Source organism: Mycetomoellerius zeteki, unplaced genomic scaffold (assembly GCF_001594055.1).
Source record: "Mycetomoellerius zeteki isolate Tzet28-1 unplaced genomic scaffold, Tzet1.0 scaffold20, whole genome shotgun sequence".
In the NCBI taxonomy this organism is placed as follows: domain Eukaryota; kingdom Metazoa; phylum Arthropoda; class Insecta; order Hymenoptera; family Formicidae; genus Mycetomoellerius; species Mycetomoellerius zeteki.
In genome coordinates this window covers 2,076,943-2,102,194 of record NW_017256957.1, presented here as the reverse complement: position 1 = coordinate 2,102,194, position 25,252 = coordinate 2,076,943, and the positions used below count along the sequence as shown (strand labels likewise).

General features: G+C 31.5%; 2 protein-coding genes across 2 annotated transcripts; one reads left to right on the top strand and one right to left on the bottom strand.

Annotated features, from left to right (window-relative positions):
• The first annotated feature begins 7,138 nt into the window (after window positions 1-7,138).
• On the top strand, window positions 7,139-8,728 carry LOC108722268 (larval cuticle protein 8). The gene is made up of 2 exons (XM_018447268.1): window positions 7,139-7,221; window positions 8,041-8,728. The coding sequence occupies exons 1-2, from the start codon at window positions 7,150-7,152 to the stop codon at window positions 8,425-8,427; spliced, it is 459 nt and encodes a 152-aa protein (XP_018302770.1). The 5' UTR covers window positions 7,139-7,149; the 3' UTR covers window positions 8,428-8,728.
• Window positions 8,729-10,000: 1,272 nt separating this feature from the next.
• On the bottom strand, window positions 10,001-14,717 carry CPR17 (cuticular protein 17). The gene is made up of 2 exons (XM_018447349.1): window positions 14,498-14,717; window positions 10,001-10,953 (listed from the first exon to the last, which is right to left on the bottom strand). The coding sequence occupies exons 1-2, from the start codon at window positions 14,507-14,509 to the stop codon at window positions 10,504-10,506; spliced, it is 462 nt and encodes a 153-aa protein (XP_018302851.1). The 5' UTR covers window positions 14,510-14,717; the 3' UTR covers window positions 10,001-10,503.
• Window positions 14,718-25,252: the final 10,535 nt, after the last annotated feature.

Genomic DNA, 25,252 nt, shown 5'->3' with positions numbered 1-25,252 from the left:
TCACTGTTCCAATTTAAAAGCAGATTTCTTCTTTCTCCTCTCTCTCTCTCTCTTTCTCCCGTTCACTTATTTCCTCTCTCTTTCTATTTCTCTCTCTTTTTCATTTCTGATTATAACATCTTTTATTATTGTTGTTTTATTTTATTTTTATTTATTTCCATTGTTATCTTTTCATTTATATTATTTTTCTTACTTTACATTATTTTTTTCTTTGAACGGTTTCATTCAATTATCTGCGCGTGCGCGGTTAAAAGATATCACGGGATCGGAGTATTTAGATAATAATGGATCTTCAAGATTATGCCGAAACATTTCGATGAAGGAGGATCTTCTCGTGTCGAACTGATTCGTTCGGCAGGCGCCCTGCAAAATGCGGCTTTATGTCCTGCGTATCGGTAATTTCGCGAGGTATCATTTTTCATCGTGGTCCTCTCGCCGCGTGGATGCACAGGCTGAACACGCACGCCGGACATGTCTATCTGCCGTGAAGTATCAGGTGATAAATTGTTATCGGGCCCGCCGTTCGCGGCTCTTTAATCATCCGACTGCGTAACAGTCCGTTGAAGCAACTCAAGTGAGTTTGGCTCATCTGCCGCGCCGTGAAAGTAAAAATGTTGTGCTGTAGTATTTGGGTTAGCGGAATGGCCTCTCCGCGATCCGCAGTATACAATAATGGCGTGTCTTACTCCATTACGAGGAGTAAAACATAGGCGAAACGAAACCTCCGAGCGTCGGCCAATCACGATTAATTTGCCGCATCTCTTTTTTTGCATTATTCGAAATAATGATGATACTGATAATTATTAACATCCCTGTGTCCAGCGTAATACATGTTATATTAAAAAATATAACGTATTACACAATTGTTATCGTTATCTCATGTGTACAGAGCTATATTAATATATTAATAATTTATAATGAATATTGTAATATATATTGAATATTAATAATATATATATGATAATTATATTAATTTTTGTAAGTTCGCAAATGTCATTATTGCAACCAATTATTCTCAGAAGTGACTTGATCGTTAATTTGAATCTGCTTTCCTCAGAGGTAAAAATGTTAATTACTTGTTTAATTATTATTATTTGAAAATAATTGAATTTTATGTAAAATTTATAACTAGTGTATAATGAAGCTTATTCTGGCTTATAAAGTTTATCATGGCTCTTATAAAGGAAAAATATTCATATGTAATTACTATTAAATGTTGAGTTGCGTATTCTTACTCGATTTCATACGTATTCTTATAGATGCCTTATTAAATAAGAATACGCACATTTGCAAATTTTTATTTACTTTTCTTAATATAAATTTTTCTATTATAGTATACATTATTACATATTATTGCTATTATTATACTCGCAAGATAATGGATTCGTTTTATATGTAAGAAATTATTATTTTATTTAATAAATTTTTGTTTTCTCTCAGCAAAATTTATGAAGTGCGTATTCTTTATCCGCCTGTCTTCTATATATTCTTTTGATTACCTACAATTATTCTTCGGAGATGACTTGTCCGTTAACTTCAATTTGCTCTCCTCGCGGTTCAACATTGAATGATTTGTCTGCGCGAAGGACAGCGTATGTGCAGGCTGTTGTTTATTTGATGATCTTGAAATGCGGTGAGCAATCAATGCTGAAGTATATTAAGATAGTTGCTCATCTCGTCGTTCATTTGCATCACAATTTGCGGAGCCGCTGGAATGATTACGAATACGGTGGCTTAATTTAACGAGCATATGTATCCGCATCTTGAAATTTGGCAAAGAGAAGACTAACGAGGATGCAAAAGCGGATACTGGCGCGCAATTAATTTGGAAATTAGAAATTCATGTGTACGCACGTTTAATTTCATTGCGAAACACATTGTGAGGCGCAAGGGAAGGAAGAGGAGAGGAGAAGAAGATGGGGATAAAGACGTCGCAGCGGATCTATCGAGATTCTATTATAATATCTAACATCTTCGGCTTGAAATGATGACCTTCGGCCATTTGGCGGCTTTTGTATGTTTCAGAATTAAATAAAAATTACGTGATCGTAATTGTAAAAGCCGTCAGATTAGAGCTTGAGATTGAGATTGGATTGGAATTTAACCAATCAAAAGAAAGAAAACCAACCTCAAGTTTAGTGAACTTTGCTTTGATTTGAATATTAATGTACTCTCAATCTCTAGTCTGACGGTTTTACATAACTAAATCTCTCGACGATTTGGATATGGAATAAATATCCATCAACACCGTGCGTGACGATTTTGACATTAAATAATATAGTGATTAAAAATGTTAGATAAACTTGCTGGAATACAAATCCTTTACCAATTTAGTTTAGTAATTTGTCTAGTTGTAGAGTACGAGGTTCCATTGTCCTTCAATTCAATAGTCTTTCTCTCTCTTTTTATTTTTTAATACAGTGAATACAAAAAGTGTTCGTACTAGAGAGAAATATTCCAACAACTTCATCATTAAAAGATTTTATTAATTTATAATAAATTAATTATAAATAATACTTAATCATTTAATAATTAATTAATATCATTAATTATTTAATGATAATTTAATAAAAATAAGTTAATTATTTACAGGTCAATTCTAATGAATTGACTATCAGAATTATAATGCTTATAACATGTTCTCGTAAGATTTATAAGAACTGACAAATGTTTTTATGCAATATCTTTACAGCTGCTTGCTAGCCGTAAGATTTACGAGAAATCGTAAATATTTACAAATGATCGTACGTCTTATGATACATACGAATAGAATTACAACATCAACCATAATAAGTTCTTACAAGTTTTACAAGAATAAGTTGCGAGTCTTACGATTCTGTTTAAAAAATTGATCCATTAATTTTAAAAAGACTTCTCCATCTGTAATGTGAATCTCTTTTTAAATAAAATTTTTCTCTCAAATTTTAATTTTTTATTAAATATAAGTTTTTAACATTTAAGTTACAATACTATTTGGTAATTTAATAGAGATGTTGAAAAGTGTAACTCTGAAATTTTTCACATTTCTTTTTAAATCTAAAAGAGAGTAAAGAAACTTTGGCTGGAAAAAAAGATTCATATCGTAAATGGAGGAACAAAAAATATAATTACAGACGAAGGCTTAATTAGCAATTTCTTAACAAAGAAATCAATTATATATTTCTAAAAATTATTTTACCAAACAAGATATGTAATAATTAAAATATATTATTTTAATAATAATTTTAATAAAATGAAAAATTGTATTATTTGGACACAAAAATTACTTATTTATACAATTGAAAAATTTACTTTTAAAATCACAAACACAATTATTTTTACGAAGCTTTTTTGTTTATATTAGAACAGGATGTACTCGTTGTTAATAAAATATTAATTAAATTCATGTTTATTCTCTATAAATAATAGGTTTTTCTAAATAAAAATCTACTTTGTATGAATACTTTTTACATTCACTGTATATATATACTTTCACATGTTTCTCATGAAACAAGAATGACGCTTTTTTTCTTTTCAAACACTGGGGCGCGTATGCTTTATACCATGTACTTGTAGTATTCGTGATGACCATGATGCCCGCTTGATAATAATGACATCGTTCAATAATTCTCACGGCAACACTCGTATTCACACGTATCCGAAGGCCATGCGGTAGCTGCGGGCGGTGTTACTCAAAACCGAAAGTTACCATCGCTAAATAATATTATTAAGTTTACGATACCATCGGTATGTTTGTTGTAAATCTCCCGAGAAGAGTGTGTTAATGTGTCCACAGATAACTTAGCTGGATCTTCCCAAATAATTTCTCTCAAACAATTACTGCGCGAATGCCCATTAAATACGGACGAAGAAACGTTCTCTATCCCGTCGCTATTTTATTCTACCTTCTATTTCTTTTTTTCCTCCATTTTTCCATCTTCAAATTGTGTACTTTTCGTTGATTTACTTTTATCACACATTTGCGTAGCGCGTAAGCTTAATTTATTACAAGAATATTCTCACTTTTCTTCTTTCTTTTTGCACACATAATATAATTTATGTGTGATAATTTTTTAAATATTAAACTACTAGCTAATTTTATTATTATATATGCATTTTTACATATTAAATAATCCTTTGAATAGTTTGAATAATGATTCGTAATAGTAATAATATATAACAGTAACGCAAATATAACTGGAAATGATCTGGAAATTCGATACAAGATATCAATAAGAGATATTATATATTTTCCAGAGAAAAATGTTAATAAACATACAAACGTTGAAAATATTTTTTGTATTACACGATTATTTCGAGCGATAAAATATATGCATTTGACACATATACACATGCCATTTGCATTCAATAAGTTGTCATTTCTCACTAGGCCGGCTAACTCACCGAACCACTCGGTCATAAATTCAGCCGCCGGAATAAACGCCTACAATAATACCACTTGACACAAATGATTTATAAATTTTAAATAGTATACTACCAGGCCAATTCGTGTCGTTATGAACGGTTAGCAACGGTGATTTAATAAATCTAATTTTTTACTTAAACGTTCTTTTACTTGAATCGCAAGGTTAATATGTATTAATAGGCTAATATGCAAGGTTGGGAAAGTTACTTTATAAATTAGTTATAAGTTATTTTTTACTAGGGATTCGCTGAATACCTGGCATTATCTGATACTTTTTCTACTATCCGGTTGGATAGTCGGATATAATTAGTATCCAGCAATATATTCGACTGAAGTTTTATATTGAAAGTTTGCGTTATTATGATGCAGAATTCTATTCTTTTCAATTTCTTGCACAGTTTATGGTTTTGCACAACTGTGATGGTTTATGTCGATAATCGAAATAGATTGTTATTGGAAAATGCTGAAATGTTAATGTCCATCATAATACATTTATTAATATTATACTTTGATTACTAAGCAATGTTGAAACTGTATTCGCAAACGATCCTGTTTCACAGCCGGTCAATAATTATCGTAATTTTTTCTTTGCTTTTTATTTTCTTTTTAATATGGGGAATTTGTATCCGAAAAATATCCGGTATTCGATTTGATAATTGCCTTACCACATATCCGGTATCCGATAATTTTATGATCCGGTGCATCAGTATATTTTATTGTAGAAATTGAGTACAATATAAAGTGTATTTTATTTTTTATATTATATTTAATCATTTGCTCTAATTTTGTATTATTTTTTGTACTCAATTTCTGTAACAAACACATATAAAGTGATCTAAAAAGTAACTTACAAGTAATTTATAAAATAACTTTTCAACCCTGCTAATAGGTATGTACCTACTTACGCGAGAAAATTAGCGGCACTTACGTATACGACGACAGACAAAGATGATTCGTAAAACACTAATCGTATACTTTCAGAATTTCTGGTTTTGAAGTTTCAGGCAATTGGAATCGCGAGACGATTTGTTAATATTATTTTGAGAGAAATATTGTGAAAGATATAGAGAATAATTCTTGTAACTAAATTTGAATGTGACAATTTACATTGCAATTGATATCTCACCGCGCTATTTTTACATATATGAATACGTGGATCTTTCGATGGTCACGAGTCCTTTAGCATAGATGAATATCAGTCCTTTTTTTATATTCCAATGACGCATTCATCATTGACAGTTGCATTTTATTGAACAAGAAGAAACTTTATTATGACTTCATCTACTTTTAATAGCAGTTATCTTTTTTGTATCTTTTTGTATTTTTATCCATTTTTAAATATGCCATGTATGAATAAAAAACATATTTTTTTTAGATCAAATGCATTTCCAGAAGTACCAGATCACATTTTATTAATCATGATTGAACCAATAACAGTTATGCCAGTCAAAGGATTATTTATAAAAAAAAATCACATATAGTACTGTGTAAAGTTTTTATTTTAAATGGGTGTGTGTATATGTGCGTGAGAAAATTTCTTACTTTAAATATACTATAGAATACAATACAGAAATACTCTCACAAATATCGTTAGAGCTTTTAAAAAAAAATTATTACGAAGTTCTATTTTGATATTAATTAAAAATAAGCGGAAAATGATTCATGGACATTTTCTTCTAATATATCCTAAAATTAGAAATTAAAATTATATCTAATTTTGGGTTATATTGGGACTGAGTTAAAATCATTTTTGCTAGAGAATTTTAGAAATAAATAATAATAATAGTTATAATAATTATTAAAGGACTTCTTCTATATGTATAATGCTAGAAGCTCTTTGTGATTTTTTTTTGGGTGAATGCGGTTTCATTTCTCGACCAGAAAAAGTCAGATATATCTATTTAAAAAAGTCAAATATATCTAACTATTAAAATTATACATGAATCATACCATACATATTTGTCCAAAAAATGCTTTCATAAGATAGAGATATATTGGCAATATATATATAGATACATAAAAATTTCCAAACAAAGAATATCTATATGTGTACATATACATGAATAATTTTATGAAGAAGGAAATATAATGTATTCATTTTTTAAAGTATAATAGAAAATATAAAAATACTCAACATACATTGTACGTTTTCAAAAAATACGACTAACACATAAAAATAAAGTCAAGTTATAGGATTTGATTGCTATCTTTTTTTATAGAATGAATCTTTTAACAAATCTGTTTTATACTGTTTCATTTTGACATTTTTTAAAATTTATATATATCATGATACTTTGTGTGATACTGCTCGTATTGATCGTTCTTTATTATTACACATTTAGAATGGCAATTTATGGGGCAATTTAAGCGAGTTTCAACCATAATTTTTAGCTTGAACCTGATAAAGTGTGCGCTATTTTTTTCCATAATAACAGGATTATTGAGTTTCTATCCTAAGCGAGTCCATCTTTTTTACTAAATCGAGACGACCTTTTGCGATTTTAGGAATACGTATGACTTCAAGTTTATAAAGTCTTCCCGAGAAGACCAGATCTTTCACAAAAGTGTGTGTGCGTGCGTGCGTGCGCGCGCGCGCTCGACTCATCCGCAAAATTTGGATGTATGCTACATATTCAAGTGGGGGAACGAACAAGGGGAACCGGGGATAGAGGGGGCTAAATAAGATATTACCAGAAAGTCCCCGAATGTTCGGATGGATATATAAAGCGGAAGATGTGCAAAAGATGTTAAGTCAGTGCATGACAAGCTTCCGAGTGACAGCTGGAAAATATCTTTCTTCCAATATGAATCTATTGGTGAGTTTGAGTTTTTGTGAGAATAAAATACGTTGCGTAACACAGTGGTACGATTATTTATAGACGTAATTTCAAATTTGGAATATTTTTCTAATTTGAGTGTTTTTGAAAATCACTAAAACGTTTATTTCGGTTAATCAGTGCAATTATCAGTGTATTCTTTTAATTTAAATTTGCAATCGAGGATCTTTGTTATATTAAACTATTTAATTTTTATTACTCACAAGCAATATAGTTTAAATTTTTCAATTAAGTAGTAAATAAGCATAAGCGTTTATAATAAATGTTACAGCATTATAATTAATATAATAAATTTAGCCTATAATATCTATTTATTTTCTATATTTTTACTTTATAAAATGTTCGTTTCTCTTCTAAGATAAAATGGTATTAAAATTGTGTATACTAATTGTGATGTCAATTTTATTGATAGATTTTACGGATATTATAAACTATAATATTTAGATAGAGATAAGTACTTTTTATACTAAATCGTGCACTATTTAAAATAAAAGTAGATAAAAGATAAAAGTATCATTAAAGATAAAAGACAAAAGTATTGGGGTAATATTTTTGCTCTTTCAATACTCTTTTTAGATAAAATCTTTATTCTAACGCAAAAATGAAGTTGAAATGTATAATACATCCTTATGGAAGAGTATTATAATCGGATTAATGAAAATATTATTAGAACGAATAGTGTACAATATTCGATTTGAATGATTTTCTAATTATTTCCAATTATTTTTTTTTTTTAATCCAATAATATTCTTCCATAACGGCAGACTCAAAGGATTGCATGATTCTTTGTCCTTTTAGGTAATCGCTTTGTGTGCCCTCGTGGCAGTGGCAATCGCCGCCCCCGTTGACAACACCAGCCCAATCCCTATTGTCAAGCAAGCCTTGGACGGGCCGAACCCCGATGGATCTTACAATTACAACTACGAGACTGGTAACGGTATTCATGTCCAGGAGGAGGGTCATCTTAACAATGTTGGTACCGACAACGAGGCCCTGGAGGCACACGGCAGCTTTAGCTTTACTGACGCCGATGGTCAAACCTACCAAATCTCGTACGTAGCCAATGAGAATGGGTTCCAACCAGAAGGTGCTCACTTGCCGACCGTGCCCCCGGTGCCACCTCAAATTCTAAAAGCTCTTCAGTACATCGCCGAACACCCCGAGGAGAACCAGGAGAAGCATTAAAGGACTCCGAAAAAGGCCCTATGACGGAAGAAGGATAAAATCAAAGGCTAATTTCGAGGAGACGAGATGATCAGAAGAAATCTGGTGTGAAACCGAATCGTGATTGTAACGAGGATTGACAGGTATTCGATCCCGATATAGACTGTCAACAGACTCGGCTCTTCGCGTCGTGATTATTTTTGTATTTATATGCGTATGTATAATTAAAACAAATTTTTTTTGTACAAAATTTGTATATGAACATAATCCTGATGATATGCTGTAAATAAATTTCGTCACTGTGCAAGTCTTGTTGGTATTTATCGGAGGAGAGATGAACGGTGCTCGGTTCATTAATCACATTAACGATACTTTTAACAATCACATTAACAATATTTTTAAGAATATTTTTAACAAGAGGAGCGTTAGTAAAACGCTGGGACGTTTACAAAGTTATGAAAAGTGAAGAGCAGTGCGGAAATTTCTTTATGCAGGTGCATTGTAATTCTTTTCAAGAACTTCTTTTATGATCCATTGCTTTATGGGGATACAACGCAAAACAACAGTCTCTCGTTAATGAATAGTGATAATAATTAACGTCTCTATCATGAATATTAATTACATCCTTTGACATTTAAAGTTTCGCGTTACGTCAAAATAAAAATTTTAAGTACAATACCATAGATAAGATGCCAATAAGTTAATTTACACGATGCAAGTCGTTTCATTATTTAAATGATCAAGGACAAAATTTACATAACTGAATTATGATAATGCGTGTATAAAAAATAAATGAATGCAATCCATTTATTATTTTCGTTGAATAACTTAGGAATAATGTATATGGTTGCAGACTAAAAAAACTTCGCTATTTTATATATAGATTCGAGCCCCTCAGAGATGAGTAATACGCCAGATTATAGAGCATAAAGTGTAAATTAAAACTGCATAAGTACCAACTGCTACAACAAAGTTGGAAATCAGTGTTACAACCTTATCTCTTGATGTAACATATGAGATACATTATTTTACTATTTATACTTGCAGAATGCTTTCAATCAACTGATGGTTTTTATTATATAATTAAAAATACTTCTAGATCCTTTTTTCTATCCATATCCCTTTATCCTACAAGATTTATTTTTGTATCTAGAGTACATCCTCGTGGCGGTTGCGATAAGAAACTACAGATCTTTCGATGCTGGGATATAATCTAGACATACAAATAAAACACGATATCACGTTTATATTGTAAGAGTAACGGTGAAAGAAAAGACACTGTCAGAGAATAGTACTGCACACGTAAATATGCCCGTATTGTAAATTGCTGTCCTCACATCATTCATTTGATATCTAGAATATGCCAAATATTTTGTTGAAGACATATGAATATCTTCCAAAAATGTTATTCATATATATTCGTTAGTCTTGACAACTTTGATGAATAACCGGGCAATTAAATCTTTAAAATTTTAAATATCAAAATTGCTTTCGGGTTTGAGGATCTAAAATTATTTAATTTTTAATACTTCTATTATTATTATTATCTACAAACTGAAATATAATTCGCAAGAAGTCCAAAATGGGTGAAGTTCTTTGTTCATCGAAACTTAATACTTTCAGAAGAGGCAGGTACGTGTAAAAAAATGAAGCGCATTTATCGAGTAATCTCAGTGTATACTCACTTATTTATGCCATTTTGTTTACACACGCTTGAATGTTACATCTCGGATGTAGATCATTCACTTCAGTTTTAGATGACAACGGCAAAAGCAAATGTGCTTATATGGTATGTATAACAAAAAGAAGAGATTCGTCTCTATATATTAAAACGTTTTACCATCTGATTATGAGATCATGCGCAAACTATGAGAAAGCGTACGAGAATCACTATTATTGATAGAACCGCCCCTCGACTAACATGGGAATGCAGGAAGGATAAACTCTTGTATGTGCCAAAATCTATCTCCACTAACAACATAAGCCTTGAAAATTTCTATAAAAGTACAAATTTTTATTAAAAGCGTGTTATCTATGTGAAGCGACAGGAAGGACAGGCAATTTTGGACGAACTTAACGGTACTTTGTGTGACGCATTCAGTTTCGTTTATTTGACGATAATCGAAATTGGCGAATGTCGCTGCGGGGGACCGCGTTCTGCGTCGGATTGTTCTTCTCGATCGGTTCCGGGGTCGTGGGCTGCTTAGCGATCCACTCAAGGGCACGCTGAATCGCCGGCGGGATCGGTGGCGGGGTGGGGATGTGGGTGCCGGACACCTGGGTGCCGAACTCGTCGGCGGTCCAGCTCATGGCGATGGGGGTACCGTCCGGCGCGTTGTACTGCACGGAGCCCTGAATGAGTTGCGTCTCGTCGGAAGTGCCGGCATACTTGCGGCTGCCACTCTCTCGTTGATGTATGCCGCCCTCAGTCTCGTAAGAGAATGAATAATGACCGCGGGTGTCACCGAGATCATGCGAGTAGCTCACGATCTTTTTCGGTTCCTGGAAGTATTGGCCTTGAACGAGCCCGAAAAGGGCCGCTACCAACTGAAACAAAGAAACGGATTATTATCTGTTCTTGTTATACTAATACTTTTGAGAGACTGTTTACAATAGTTTACATTAACTCTTATTTCATTAATTCCATTATTTTCCTTTTCTACACACGATGCTTCGTTCGTATCTGGACTAATTTTCGTCACTTTTACAAAAATTATATATATATATTAAGTGATTTTTATATATACTTTAACGTCTTTAGAAAATATTTATAAGGTTGGGTATTAAAAAAAAGAAAGGAATAATCAGTGAAAGCTAGTGTTATGAATATAATACTAATTCTTAAATTTTAAATTAAGAATTCGATTTTAAATTAAAAATTACGAAACGTTCGGACATTAATATCTCAGATCGATTGTGGTTAATGTCCAAACGTTTCGGCGCACAGTCACATCTGAGATAATTAAATTTAAAATTTAAGAATTTGTATTATATTCATAACATCTAACTTTGACCGATTATTGGCGTTTTTTATATTTATGTATAGCATTTAAGCGGTCATACTTATTCTTTAAAGGAATAATCATTATTTAGTCAGGTGCTCTTAGTATTTCAAAGGAAAGAAATACAATATCCCCCAATCGTATGCTACAGTTAAGTAATTATTTATTAAAAGTAATTATTTACCCAATTTTATTTACCCAAAATTATCCAGTAAAAATATATTTTAATTTAGCCCTAATATAACCCAAAATTAAAGATAATTTAATTTCTATTTTTGAGATGGTAAGTGTATTTTTGCGAATTTTAAAATTGCAACATCAATTACTTTTGTTAAAATTTATGATGTCTGAAGACTAGCTCGTAAAATAAGAGATTAATTTGCATATTATGCATTCAATGGCTTTTTGCGGTTTTTTGCACGGTAAATTTATTTCTTAAATCATTTATTGTAAAAGTAGAATAAATTTATTTTCAAAAATTTTTTTTAACTTGTGTATCAGTTTATATCCGCCTCATTCTGTAAAATTCACGATATTTCAAAAATAAGATTCGCACAATTCAAAAACTATGAAGCTTGTCCGCGAAAATGATGATTCGAGTTGATTAATGATTCCTCGAAAGTTATAAGTATTATTGCTAAGTTAATTACATCATCCTTGTAAATGAATAACGGATATAGCGTTGTTTTCAGAATGAAGCGATACCGGGCGTCCTTCTCGGCAAAGGACTCGTCACTGTCGAGTGATAAACACACTGACTTTCCGTGACGAGCATTTATGATCACATTAAATTCACTTTTATATTATAGACTTTTCTTGAAAATATAAAGGCTGCATAAAATAATTGATGAAAATGGCTTGCGTTATTTTGCAAACATTTTAATGAGCAAATTCGTGCATTAATCGAAATGATTTCATTTGAGCTAAACAGCGCGATCAAGAAAGATCGGGAAAGATGCTGTGTCCATCTCGAGGAGATATTTGTGGTGTTGGTGTACCGCGGGAGTGTGGAGTATCAATGCGCGTCTACACATAAGGTGCTTTAATCCTCGTCATGTTTGTAAAGCCATCGAAGATACCTTTCCCCGCGAAAGGTCAGGACAAGATGAATGTATTGGTAGGTAGGTCACGATTGCGATCGGTAAGGGGAACAAGAGGGTACCTTGTGTGCTAATGATGTCGTATTACGTTACCCACGATCAAACGTGGCTTTTTCCCATAGTCGCAGTCTTCGATTAACATCCGGTGACCGAGACCGATTCGTTTAGTGCCGGTTTAGACATTTAGACGATGCGTTCCCGTCATATAACTACCATTCACTGTGCAACGTGAACAATCGCGTTCAATGTAAATGAATACATTCCTTTGATACTCATAATCCTATAATATTAATATTATTAATAATATATTAATTATTATCAATATTAATAATGTTATAAATTAATAATTATAATTTAAATTTAATTAAAAATCATCAATGACAATAAGATATTACCTTAAAGTCTTTGTTATGTAAACATTTTTTAAATATTAAAAAAATTTCTTAGATCATATTTTAATATTTTGCACTTTTGACATTCTATCGCAACTTTCATTTATTCAAGACCCTTTTTTATACATTGATATAATCAATTCATATAGAAAATTGACAAGATTTATAATGACGCATCATATATCAACAATAATATCGCACGCAGATATCGAACAGATGTCTCGGATTAGTTAGCCAACTTGTGCTTTCTACAGAGAAAGTGGATAATTAGAAAATACGTAAGTATATGCAAATTAACGGCTCATTCGTCATGGTCTGCGTTAGTCATCATCGATGCAAGACGCGCGCGACAATATCGCCATGTGAGCTTTACAGATTTAATGAGTTATGTAATTTAAATAGATTATGCAACATCGTAATGGATGTTTCGCGCTGTGTAACTTTCGTATGATGATGAATAACCCTACCATACGCACGTAACGTTAAATCACGCATGGCTGTTCATAAATATGTACGGGCGATCAACTTCGACTTCGATTTAGAGAATTCAATGATTGGACGTGTTTATTATTATGGAAATTAAATGCATGGAGTGTGACTAATGCGAAAATATATGTATGTGAAAATTGAATGTGTTCTCCATTTTTTCTGCGAAAGACTGTCGCAAGGAGAAATTATTGCGCGCATTTTTATCCATGCGTTTTTTTAATCGGAAAATTTATCGTAGCTGTACGGTAAAATAACAAAAATAGACCGACATAAATAAACGACTTTTAAACAATAAATAAAATGCATTGTTTAATAGTACCAATTTGAAACGTATAGATTAGTGATGGCAAAATGAATACGAGGTAATCCATGTCAAAGTTTAATGTAACGATTAATGTTATATATATATATATATATAAACACGAAGGATTAAATATGGAATATTGTATGTATATATATATTCTAAATCTATATGTAATTTATGTGTATTTTCCCGTGACCTAGATATGTAAAATCTCGTAAAATTACAAAAATGCAATGGCACATCATACTTTATCTGTGTTACACATAAAAGCTTTTCCTTCTAAACAGAGTCCCAGTAAAATTACAACTTACATTCATACATATATTACGTTAGTTTCATGCATTCGTTAGGCAAAAACATTATTATATCTTTCTTTCGGTTTCGTTCATGGTTACGACCACAAACTATATCATTCATATTTGGCAGAGAGAAGAAACAAATATTAACTTTTCTCTTTATTTTTTAATATTGACTTTTTTTTAAATATTGAATACTTTTTATTGATTTTTCTGTTTATTTTTTGCCTTTTTCATATATATTTTTATTATACGCTATGTTTATTGCAAATTGAATAAACTGCATTATGGTAAAATCCAAAATTTAGTTGTTGGAAACGAATTACGCGAGATTTGTCGCGTTTTAACCTAAATTATAATTATTAACATATAATATTATTAATATTAATAATAATTATTGTATTATTAATATTATTAATATTAATATTATGAGATTATCACATCAAGGGATAGTCAGAATCTGTTTCATGCAAGATCCCAGAAAGCCTTCAAAGAGGAGCAGACTTACCAGGATACGCATGCTGTCTGCTCGACGATGATCGCGCGTTTATACGATTGCAGTACGCGTGGTCGCAAAAAAAGAACGAGAAGCGTTCTGAGCCTTCACTCAATGAGTGTAGCGCGTTTAGGCGGAATATGACAAAAGAAGATAATCGAGCACCACGAGCAAGCGGTCACATGTAGAGCTCGCCTCTCCTGATGGTTGCCGGCGTGAAGTTCGCGAGCAACTCTTGGACCGTTGGGGGCAGAGCCGACCTTTATACTGGCGCAGTCCACGATGCGGAGACGCCAGCTTTTACATAACCCGGGAAAGTTTATTTCGGCTCGACCGTCCGCGTTGCTCCCTCTAAGAATTCATAGAATCGAGAGCACACCGTACGACTGTGACACCCTCTCGGATGCACGGATGTCACCGCCGTGGCACGGCGTGTGGTCACCCACCTGCGCACACCTGCGGGAGACCTGCGGAGGGACCACCCGCGGGCACCAGCGCGGCATGACGCGAGTCTGTCTATATATACGCGCGCAATTACGCTCCGACCTGGAGATTTTCCTCCTTGGCCGCAACGACAGTTCGGTGATGCGACGGTCCATACGGCTTGCAGTTTTCGCCCTTACGTAATGATACATGAGGCGACCGCCTTGCGCAACCTACGGACTCGAACTCGAGAACTCAGCGACTTCTCCTTTTCGATTGCCGCCAGCGGCTCGATACAATCTCGCGGAACCATCGCTTGAAGGAGACAGAAAAAAAGGGGTAAAAAAAGAATGAACGAACGAAGTCGAGAGAAAAAGAGAGAGAAAAATAAGATGTTTATTACTGTTCTAGATACTCTATATATGTTCTAGAGCAAGCTTTCCAAAAACAATACAGAGGTAATTGAGAGAAAATGTACAAAGAAAAATAATATAGAATATATAAGGAAAATAATAATATAAATAAAGTAATAAAGAAAATAAACAAAAATAAAATAAAAAAACGACAATAAAAGATATGAGATAGAAACAGAAAAAAAAATAAAGAGCGTAATCAAAGAAACAAGACACCGAAAGAGGAAATGATTGATTGATTGATTGAACTTTTATTCTAGTTGTAGGGTAAACCCTTTAAGAACTGTAGGTACAAATTAATTTAGTGACTACGTGGAATTACAATGCAGTTTGAACACAGTAGTAAAAGTGAATGCCGAACTAGCTAATCATAAAAAAATAATATAACAAAATTTTAATGGTAACAAAATAAAAGTAAAATAAAATGAAGATAAAATATAATCAAAAATAAAATAAAATAGAAATAATACAAAGAATAAAGGAAATAATAAACAATAATAATAAAGGTAATGAATTAATACAAAGAATAGTAAAAATAATAAATAAAAAGAAAAATAAGAAAGAGAAAGAGAGGGGGAGGCAGAGAGAGAGAGAGAGAGAGAGAGAGAAAGAGAGAGAAATTAATCGATTATCTTCTCAGAGAAATGATCTGGTCCAATTTTGCGACGTCCAATATTATACGCTTCTCGCGCAACATTTCGATACAGAAGATGCAAGCCGGTACATTTGCGAGTTGAGTATTAGATAATGCAAATGCGCGTAAACGTTTTGTTTGTTCCTGATAAGAGAAGATTAATTAATGTCTGTCAGATAAAGCCAAATGCACAATTGAAAAGTACAGGCAATAGGAATAACAGATTTCAATCTATCAGTGTACACCAGAATAAGTTGAAATTTGTTATTCTTTCTTGCCTTTATTTTTTAATTATGCATTAAACTTAACTGACATATGTACCGATGCTGTGATGATTGTACAGATCAGTGAATGATTTAACGAAGGATTCCTTAACTGTTTTATTTATTAAATTTGAGACAGCCATATATACTCTCTAAATTATTTCAAGTACATGGAATCTCTTAAAGAGTGAAAATTGAACCAACTTTAAAAAAGAATGGTTCAATTTTCAATCTTTAAAAGTGAGATTTTATTCTTCAGATTGACAATTCACTTTAAATATTTTAGAAACTAGAATTGTGACAGGTCGAAGAACCATTCGTATCGTTTTTTGCTATGTCTATAGATTTCGCGGAAAAGATCTCCATGAAGCAATTGGAAAACATAGCACGTTGAAACACGAAAAAAAGTGTTTTTTTTATGTTATATGACGTAAGTATTGTGTTGCGCCTCACAGAAATGTTGAGACAATCTTTATTATCACATAAATGAGATGTAAAATCGGTCTTGGAATAGAAATCTCTATTTTTCGATAAATCGCGGCGTCAGAGAGATGGGAGCGTTCACGAGCCTAGACAATGACTACAGGAATTATTCGACAGGAAATTACAGAAATATTCCACGTGGGCTTTAATGTCAGATGCAAACGAACGCGAGCGGTGTTCCATCGTAAAAGACACTGGACTTTTTGTGTGCTGCAATCCAAAAATTTGAACTGGTCTTCAGATTTTTAATGTATACAAATTGAGTAAAGCGAATACCGCAATTTCATTTTTCACTCCACCGTTTAAAATTTCTTAACCCTTCCATGCCATATTGAGAATGACACACTTAAGTATAGCATATCCAACTAATTTGATTGCTTGTAACTTTTATTATAAAACTGAACATATTGAAAAAAATTTTTTTATTAAAATGTTAAACGTTAAAGAATATAGCAGTATCGAGTAAATATATGTATGTTAATTAATAAAAAAGCTATACCCATAAACAAAAAAATATTAGAAAGTATTGGAAAGAAAAACCATTGCAGGTCTACCATATCCAAAGTGACATTGAAAGGTTTAAGAATTTCCAGCGACATTACAGCGAGAGTTTTGTTATGCAATGGACGATTATGTTGTCGTGATTGACAGACGCAAATTCAATCGCGGTAAATCACTGAAATTCCAATCGCGCAGTTCGTTTTCCGAGCGCGCGAATATTTTCTCTCTTCAGGTGCGAAGAAGGTAAAGGTTACGCTCAATTGTATCTATCACTTAACCTTAGGGTAATGACACCGGCGTCTCAAGCACCCGTTACCCGGTCTTCCGTGGGAATTGAATCCACAGACAACCGCCAGGCTGGTCCTTGGCCCAATGATCCCAGCAGCGTAAGGTAGCGTGTGCGGCTGCAAGTGTACATGTAGACAAGGGTATTATGCGATAATCAATGTTTATCGCGTAAAAGGAATTGCAGTGAAAGGAAATGAAACCTTCGTTAACTGGGGTGTGAGCCGAATGAGAAAACCACCTAAGACAGATCCGTCGGAATTTCGTTATTTTTTTTTAATACACGGCTTTGTAACTCATATAGATTTTTATGAGCTATCGGATAACTTTTGTTAGTCTTGTCAAACAATAAAAATTATTTGTACAAGATATTGTCTATTCTACAAATGCATTGTTGTTAATACACAGAGAGAATTTTTTCTTAGAGTTTACCCTGAAAATATGATAGTCGTGGCACAACATTGTATTTCGAAGAATTTTCATGTAAGTCTCTCTCATTCCTTAATGAAACTACAATAAAGTATAAAATAAGTTTGATCAATTTTACTGAAGTGCATGGTAAAAATCTTTAAAGTATTGTATTGTACCGCAACTATCATATTTTTAGGGTAAATTTTAAAAGAGAATTCTTTCCGTGTATATAATTATTATAAATAAATAATTGTCTTAGATTTACAAAATAAATAAATTGCATAGAAAATTTTATAATTGAATGTTTACTGTTAAATTCATATAGTGTCAAATTATATCCAATTTTAATTATTTTTAGTTATTTGTATAAGTCATCACTGCTCCTATCCAACATGTCGTCAATTTGACTAAAACAACAGCGTTAAACAATTTAATTAAAAAAATAATATATTAAATTATTAAAATTTAATTTATTATTTATACCAAATGCATAAAGTAATATAGATGATATCTATATATACTAAACAATTAAAATAATTAAAAACTAACCACAGAAATAGATTGATTTATATTTTGACACATATGAAAGTTAAAAATAACAAAATACTATTTACCATTACTTTTTTGATATTTAACAGTGTTGAAGCAAAAAAATCACTTTATCTTTAACTTTTTTTTCTCGAAAGTCTAAAGTATATTATAACTCTTTTATTTTAAAATTTTCTTTTATATCTTCTTTAAACATTATTTTGAAAAGATCCTATTTATAAGAACAAATCAGAGATAACGTACTATTGTTTAATAATATAAATAATAGATAAACTAATCTAATAGTTTAATAATTTTTACAAATTTTAAAAAAGTTTTTATTATTGCTTCTTGTAAAGATTATTAGAATAGAATTAAAATAACATTTTTTAATAAAATATTAAAAAGTAATTAAAATATAAACAATACAATTTCATGGCTTGTCGCCATGTCTGCGTATTGAGTAAAATAGAAGTTCACGCTCGCTTTGTGCAAACTTAAAGTCACCGCAGTAGATACGGTTGCTACTGAACAGGCGAAAGCTAGTGTTTCACTTGTTTATATATAAGATGAAACTAATAACATTATAAACTCTGATTATTATACTATACATATACATACATATATACTATATACATATATACAACAATAATTTATCGGTAAGTGTAAGCGAAGTATTTAATTTTTAATAATAATTTGAGAAAAATCCTATGTTTAGTAATCAAGTTCTCACATAGTCGTATTAGAAACATTCGTTGCCTAATCAGCATCTAAAAATTCTATGTATATATTATATTATATATATAAATAATAGAATCTCTTTCAACTATACTTTCTTCCAGATTTATAGACCGATAAACAGATATCAATGCTACTTTAACGATGGTAAACCGCGTCGAAACTTTAGACTTGAGAAAGCGACCTTGTGTCGAGAAGAAAATGCGAGGCTATCAACCGCCTACATTAAAAGTTGGTCAGTTATTGGTGTTAACAGTGATGCGATATCATTCTCAATCAAATATACAAAGTGCAAAATTCTAGATATTCTAGGTTTTTATCCTGTTTTATTTGTAACAGAAAACCGTAAAATAAAATCTCAACTTAATTATGCAAGAATAGAAAAGTAAAACTTTCTAATTAATTTACGAATGTCTTACAAGTACTTCTCTCTTAAGCAAAATGAAAAAAAGTTTTTTTAAATTAAAAATTTTTCTATGTTGTACTTCAAAGTAACACAAAAAATTTGAGCTGCGATTTAGAATCTGAATAAAAAATTATTTCAATAAGAAGTGGATGTTCTTAAAAAGTAATTAGAATCAAATTAAAAAAAAAATTGTCATTTAAGTTATAAAATTGTATTGTTAAATATAAATATTGAATCATTTCATACGTTTATAACATTCATTCTTATACGGAAAATATGAATAAATTTCCAATTTCAATCACTTTTTGCAGTCACTTTTTGTAGAGACTATACACCTGATTACTTAAATCCTGACATCGATAACAATGAATGTTTGCACACTGTTCCATTTACCAACTTGAAATTTGAATATCAATCTTTTTTCTCTCCGCAGTTGTTATCGCGTCTTTCCTATTCCGCGATCGTTTCTCTAATAAGTCGAACTTTGATCCTAGAAACTGAAAAAATTGAATCATTCACAACTCGATCTATCTATTCATCTTCCTCTCGGATGGCATGACCGAGCATACGTTGATACCTCCCCCTACATGACCCCGCTAAATAGTCGTCGAGGCGCTGACCATGAGAGAGGTGGGCACGCATCCAGAGGAGGATATCAGCGGTCCCCCCCCAGAACCGGCCGAGTAGTTGTACGCGAGTCATACGATTCGGACTCGAGTCTCTCAACTATGCACGCGTCGCGAATCACGCACGTACAACGGCGCTGACGTCGCGGTGTGAGTTTCACACAGTGTTTGGTGTGTGCGCGTGTGTGCACGCGTATATACGTGCGTGCTGTGCACGCGTGTATGTATGTGTGTCACGAATCGCGGACAATCGCGACGCACGGGCGTACACATGAACCCGGATCGCCGTGAAACGCGGGTTCACGGCGGTGTTGTCGCTTCGTAGCCCGAAAGCGGTCGCTCCGAAGCGATTGTGCGATTTTGATCGTGCGAATTTTGTTCCGAGAAAAAGAAACGGGGAAAAAAAAGAAGTGAACGAAGAACGAACACGCGCTATACCGCGCGGATGAGAGTACACGTGATACGTTCGAGAAACACGCGCTCGCGCGTGCGTATGTGTGTGCGCGCGTACAATGGATGTAGTCTCGTTATCACTCGAGTGATACGCGGATGACTTTTGCTCGTCTCGTCGAGACGCATCCGATCAGGATTTTGAGGCACGCTGCAATCTGACAGGTAACGCACTTCGCGTGACATGTGACGCGCGTGGAAGTATCATCGAATGATGCTTACCTGTGACAACTCGCTCCCTCCAAAAAGCGCGCGCTCTCCGATCTCGATTTCTCGCAGCGTAACGCACGAGAATTGTTTTTCCTTGTTAGTGAAAGTGCAGTTTCGTTTTTACATAATAATGCTTCGTAATTTTCAAATATATTCCCAAATTTTTTAAGTGTGATTTATGATTTTGTTTTTGTCGTACAAAATACCGAAAAATTATTATATGTACGTGGGTGATTCAAGTCAAACCGGGACTTTTAATGTGCAGTCACAATAGAAGGAATAAGGAATTAGGAATAAAGATTTCAACCTATCAGATATCGGATACATCGGAATACACGGTTTCTTATAGGTTGAAATCTTTATTTCTTATTCCTAATTCCTTATTCCTTCTATTGTGACTGCTCCTTTATTTTCATGAGCATAAGAATAAAAATCCAGTTTGACTTGAACCACCCACGTATATCTAACATATTCCACATGTCAGGAGTTTCACCTAAAACTAAATTACTTAGGCTTTTTTAAATGATCATCATGAAAAGTATAAAAAATAAATATTATATACCTTGCATTCAAGATATTGGAAGTAGTCGTTTTAAGAAATTTTTCTTTTTTTACATTTGTATTATAATTAAAATTACAAAATATATAGTTTTTATGGACATAAATTTTTTAGAATTTTTTATTATTTTTACGTAATAACGATAATTTTAGTGAAAAAAATATAATAGTATAAAATATCAATTTTTTAGTTTTGAATAAATAAAAAAAAAATGAGAAATTATATCCACTTTTAAAAATCTGAAACAATTTTCAAAAATATTCTAATAAAATGTAAAATATGATACCATAAATAAATTTTAGGATCACAATGGAATTCACAACAAATATTTTTTGCAAAACAAAATTGAAATTTTAACCTAATCACTATAAAACAAAGATATTTTAAGGTACTTTCTTTTACATTTAATTTTTCAATATGTTATTGCTCAATTATTTGTTGACAATCGTAAAAAATTTAACATTTAAATATTAACTTAACATGCTCTTGATCGATTTTAAATTTAATTCTGTAAAATTAGGGGGATAAAAAATTTTTGCAATGTTTCTTTGTCGAATTTCAACGTTGATTGTAGGAAATGCAGGTTTAGCTTTAAAGTTAATTTGACTAAGAAAATTTTTAAAGAAAGTTTTATAGGTAAAACTATACTTTTTTGTAAAAGTACTAAACTTTTGGAGAAAGAATTGTTTATCAAATTAAAGTGTTAAAAATGTACGTAATTTTAAGAAATAATATGGTCTTCATGAAAATTCAGAATTATAAAGATAAAAATTTTTTGAAAAACAACCAAAGCATGTCAGTACATATTTCAAGATTTTAAATGCTTTTTTACCTTTACTTGTGATGATTTTTCATGATCGAGTTTTGATGATCCGAAAATTGTGCAATTTTGAGTATTTTGAAAGTGTTCCCTATTTTTTGTTGAGTAGTGTATATACGTATATATAGCAACGTCCATATTAATGTATAAACTTAATTAATAATAGACTAAATTTGAGTCAAATTTAGTTTATTATTTATTAAATTCATATGTTAATGAACGTTGTTTAATTTAAAACTAATTATAAAAATGAATTGTTTTACATTTTAACATATATGGAAGTTAAAAATAATAACATGTTTATATATTTAACTCATAATAATTACTATTGTTTGATTACTATTGTTTCTTTAAAATTTAATAGTATGGATATATATATGTGTAAAATATTATTCTCTATAATTATCGCCTTTCTAACTTTTCGTTATTTGTCGATATTTCAAAAAACTAGTTTGCTTGAATAATTAAAAAAAATTATAATTAGTGCGATATATATATTATCATTCCACAGCGATCGTTTGATGTAACGGCTGTCCACGTGGAAATTGTTTGAGTATCGTAAGACATTCGTAAATATTGTTGAGCGCAAGAATTTTGTAACAAATCATATTAGATTGATAGCTGTACGCACCTGTGATGACACTATCTCTAGCTATCAGAAACGTCGTAAAGAGTCGCGCAACATAGTCAGTCGTATCTGCAAGGAGTACGCGCGCAGTCACGTGGCTGTTTCTCATCGTTATGTCAAGACGAAAGAAAGTTGTTTTATCAGATTTAAGTTTTAAAATGGAAACAATAAAAAAATCGAATTTGAACAGTTAAATAAAATAGAATTGAATAATATATATATATATATATTAATATTAAAAATCTAAAGTCAAGGTACTTAAGACAAGCTAAAACAAATCGAAAAATTTAAGTTTTTGAACTTATGAGAATGTTAATGTTAAAGATTTTTTATTATTAAAAATTCTTTACAATTTTTAATAAAGAATCTTAACGTTTGCTGCTTTCATGTGTTGCGGTATATTTTAATTGTTTTATTAGAAAAACGATTTTTGAATGATAATATCTTCTTTATGTTTAATGATATTAACAGTAGAATAATAATTTACGTACATATATTTTTATTATTTAATTACATAAATTTAAATATATTTATCGATGGAAAAAGATAAAGGAGAAAGTAAATTGGTTAATTTAATTATTTACATATTGCAACAAAAGTCGTGAAAAATCTCAGTAAATGAACCATAATAAATTTGATAAAAAATTAGTGAGTACCAGTGAGTACAAATCAATCACTTTGATTGTTTTCATAGTTTTAATATTAATAAACATAATAAATATTTATGTTATGTAAATATTTAAAGTTTCCTAAAATAACTTAATTTCTATTAGTGATATAATGAATCGTTCATCAGTAAATAATTTAAATCGTCGGTTGTACAAATTTCTCGAATTGATATTCGTCGCGAGATGGCATCTAATATATTTGACAATTTATGTTAATCGTGTGAACTACCTCAGAGAGAAATACTCCTCGCGCCACTCAAAGCTTGTTCGCACCGGTAACCATGTTATGGATGATACAATTCGCGGATGTATGTGTCAAATTGAATATTTCATTGAAAACGTCCCAGAGAATATTCGCAGAATATAATTACTCGCAAAATATAGATCAAACATTTAAAAAATTTCATGAAAATCTTTGTAAGAGAAACATCTCTGCAAAAAAAGAAAGAAAAATAGGAAAGATAAATGCATAAAAAATATGAAAATACATTTTTATAAACAATAATAAATGGAAAAATTTTTATAAAAAGTTTTTATATACATGTACATACAAAGGTACACACAAAAAATGTATACAAAAAAATTTTTATATACATATATATACAAATATGAATATTTTAAAATTAAGTTTCTAAATATTTTTTTAAAACACATGATCAGTTTTGCGAACACACCATATTTTAACGACATGTTACATGTCATTAAGGTCAGTCACACTCAATCCGTGTTATAGGTCAGTTACAGACTATCAATTCGAACTTTAATCACGCTGTTTGATACGATGCAACGTATTCTTCTCATTTGAATTCTACAAGTATTTCATCGCCTCACTGGCCACTACTACCTTCAATAAAATCGGCGGCAGTCCAAACAATGGTTTGATGTCTCTCGTCATCGTTTATTTATAAGTTTCTTTCTGGAATCAAGATTGTCAAAAGTCTTCCATCTTCTAAATTTTACAGTAAATCTGTGGAGCCAACCTCTCCTTCGAAAATGCGACGGATGTGTGCGTATGTGTTTGCGGTTATTTAATAATTTCTGTATCTTGTTTCTTTTCTTCGCATGTCTTTCGAAGAATTGTATGTGTGTTATTTATACACTAGACCAGTTATCAATTTTGTGATTTGCGATTTTGCATTACACGATGCGCCTAAAAAGGTTTAATTAAAATTTATCCTTCTAACTTATTAGTATCAATATTATTAAATTGCTTGTCAGATACTATTAAATTGCTTGTCAGATATTATTAAATTGCTTGCCAATTTAATAATATGTGATATTACTATTCTAGTTTATGATTGCGCTTTAATATTGAAAAAGATTTTGACGCGTGGTTTGCAGAATTGGATATATATTAAATTTGTACTGAAATATTTAAGTACTAAGATCCGCTTTAAAAATAGAATTACTTCTCTTAATTAAAAAAATTTAATTGATTCAAGATTCAAACTAATTTATTCGACATTTAATCGTAATTTATCATCGATTTTTTCATATCATTAAATTTTAATTTATCATTAGAATACTATCGTATTGCGCTTTCTGTTTTTATTTTAAAGCGTAAAGTTTTACTTTATTGCCAGAAAAAAGTTGATCGGTTATAACTACCAATTTTCCTAAGACACTAATAGAGGCCTTTTTCCCCTCCCTCAATATACATGTATATATATATCTCTCTCTGTCTGTAGAAGTGGTCATGCGATTATGGACACCGAGAGCGG

Excerpts from the sequence above, each read along its gene's own strand:
- LOC108722268 (XM_018447268.1), top strand. The coding sequence starts at position 7,150 with ATGTTAAGTCAGTGCATGACAAGCTTCCGAGTGACAGCTGGAAAATAT. Across the intron at positions 7,222-8,040 it reads CTTCCAATATGAATCTATTG|GTAATCGCTTTGTGTGCCCT; the intron begins GTGAGTTTGAGT and ends TTGTCCTTTTAG.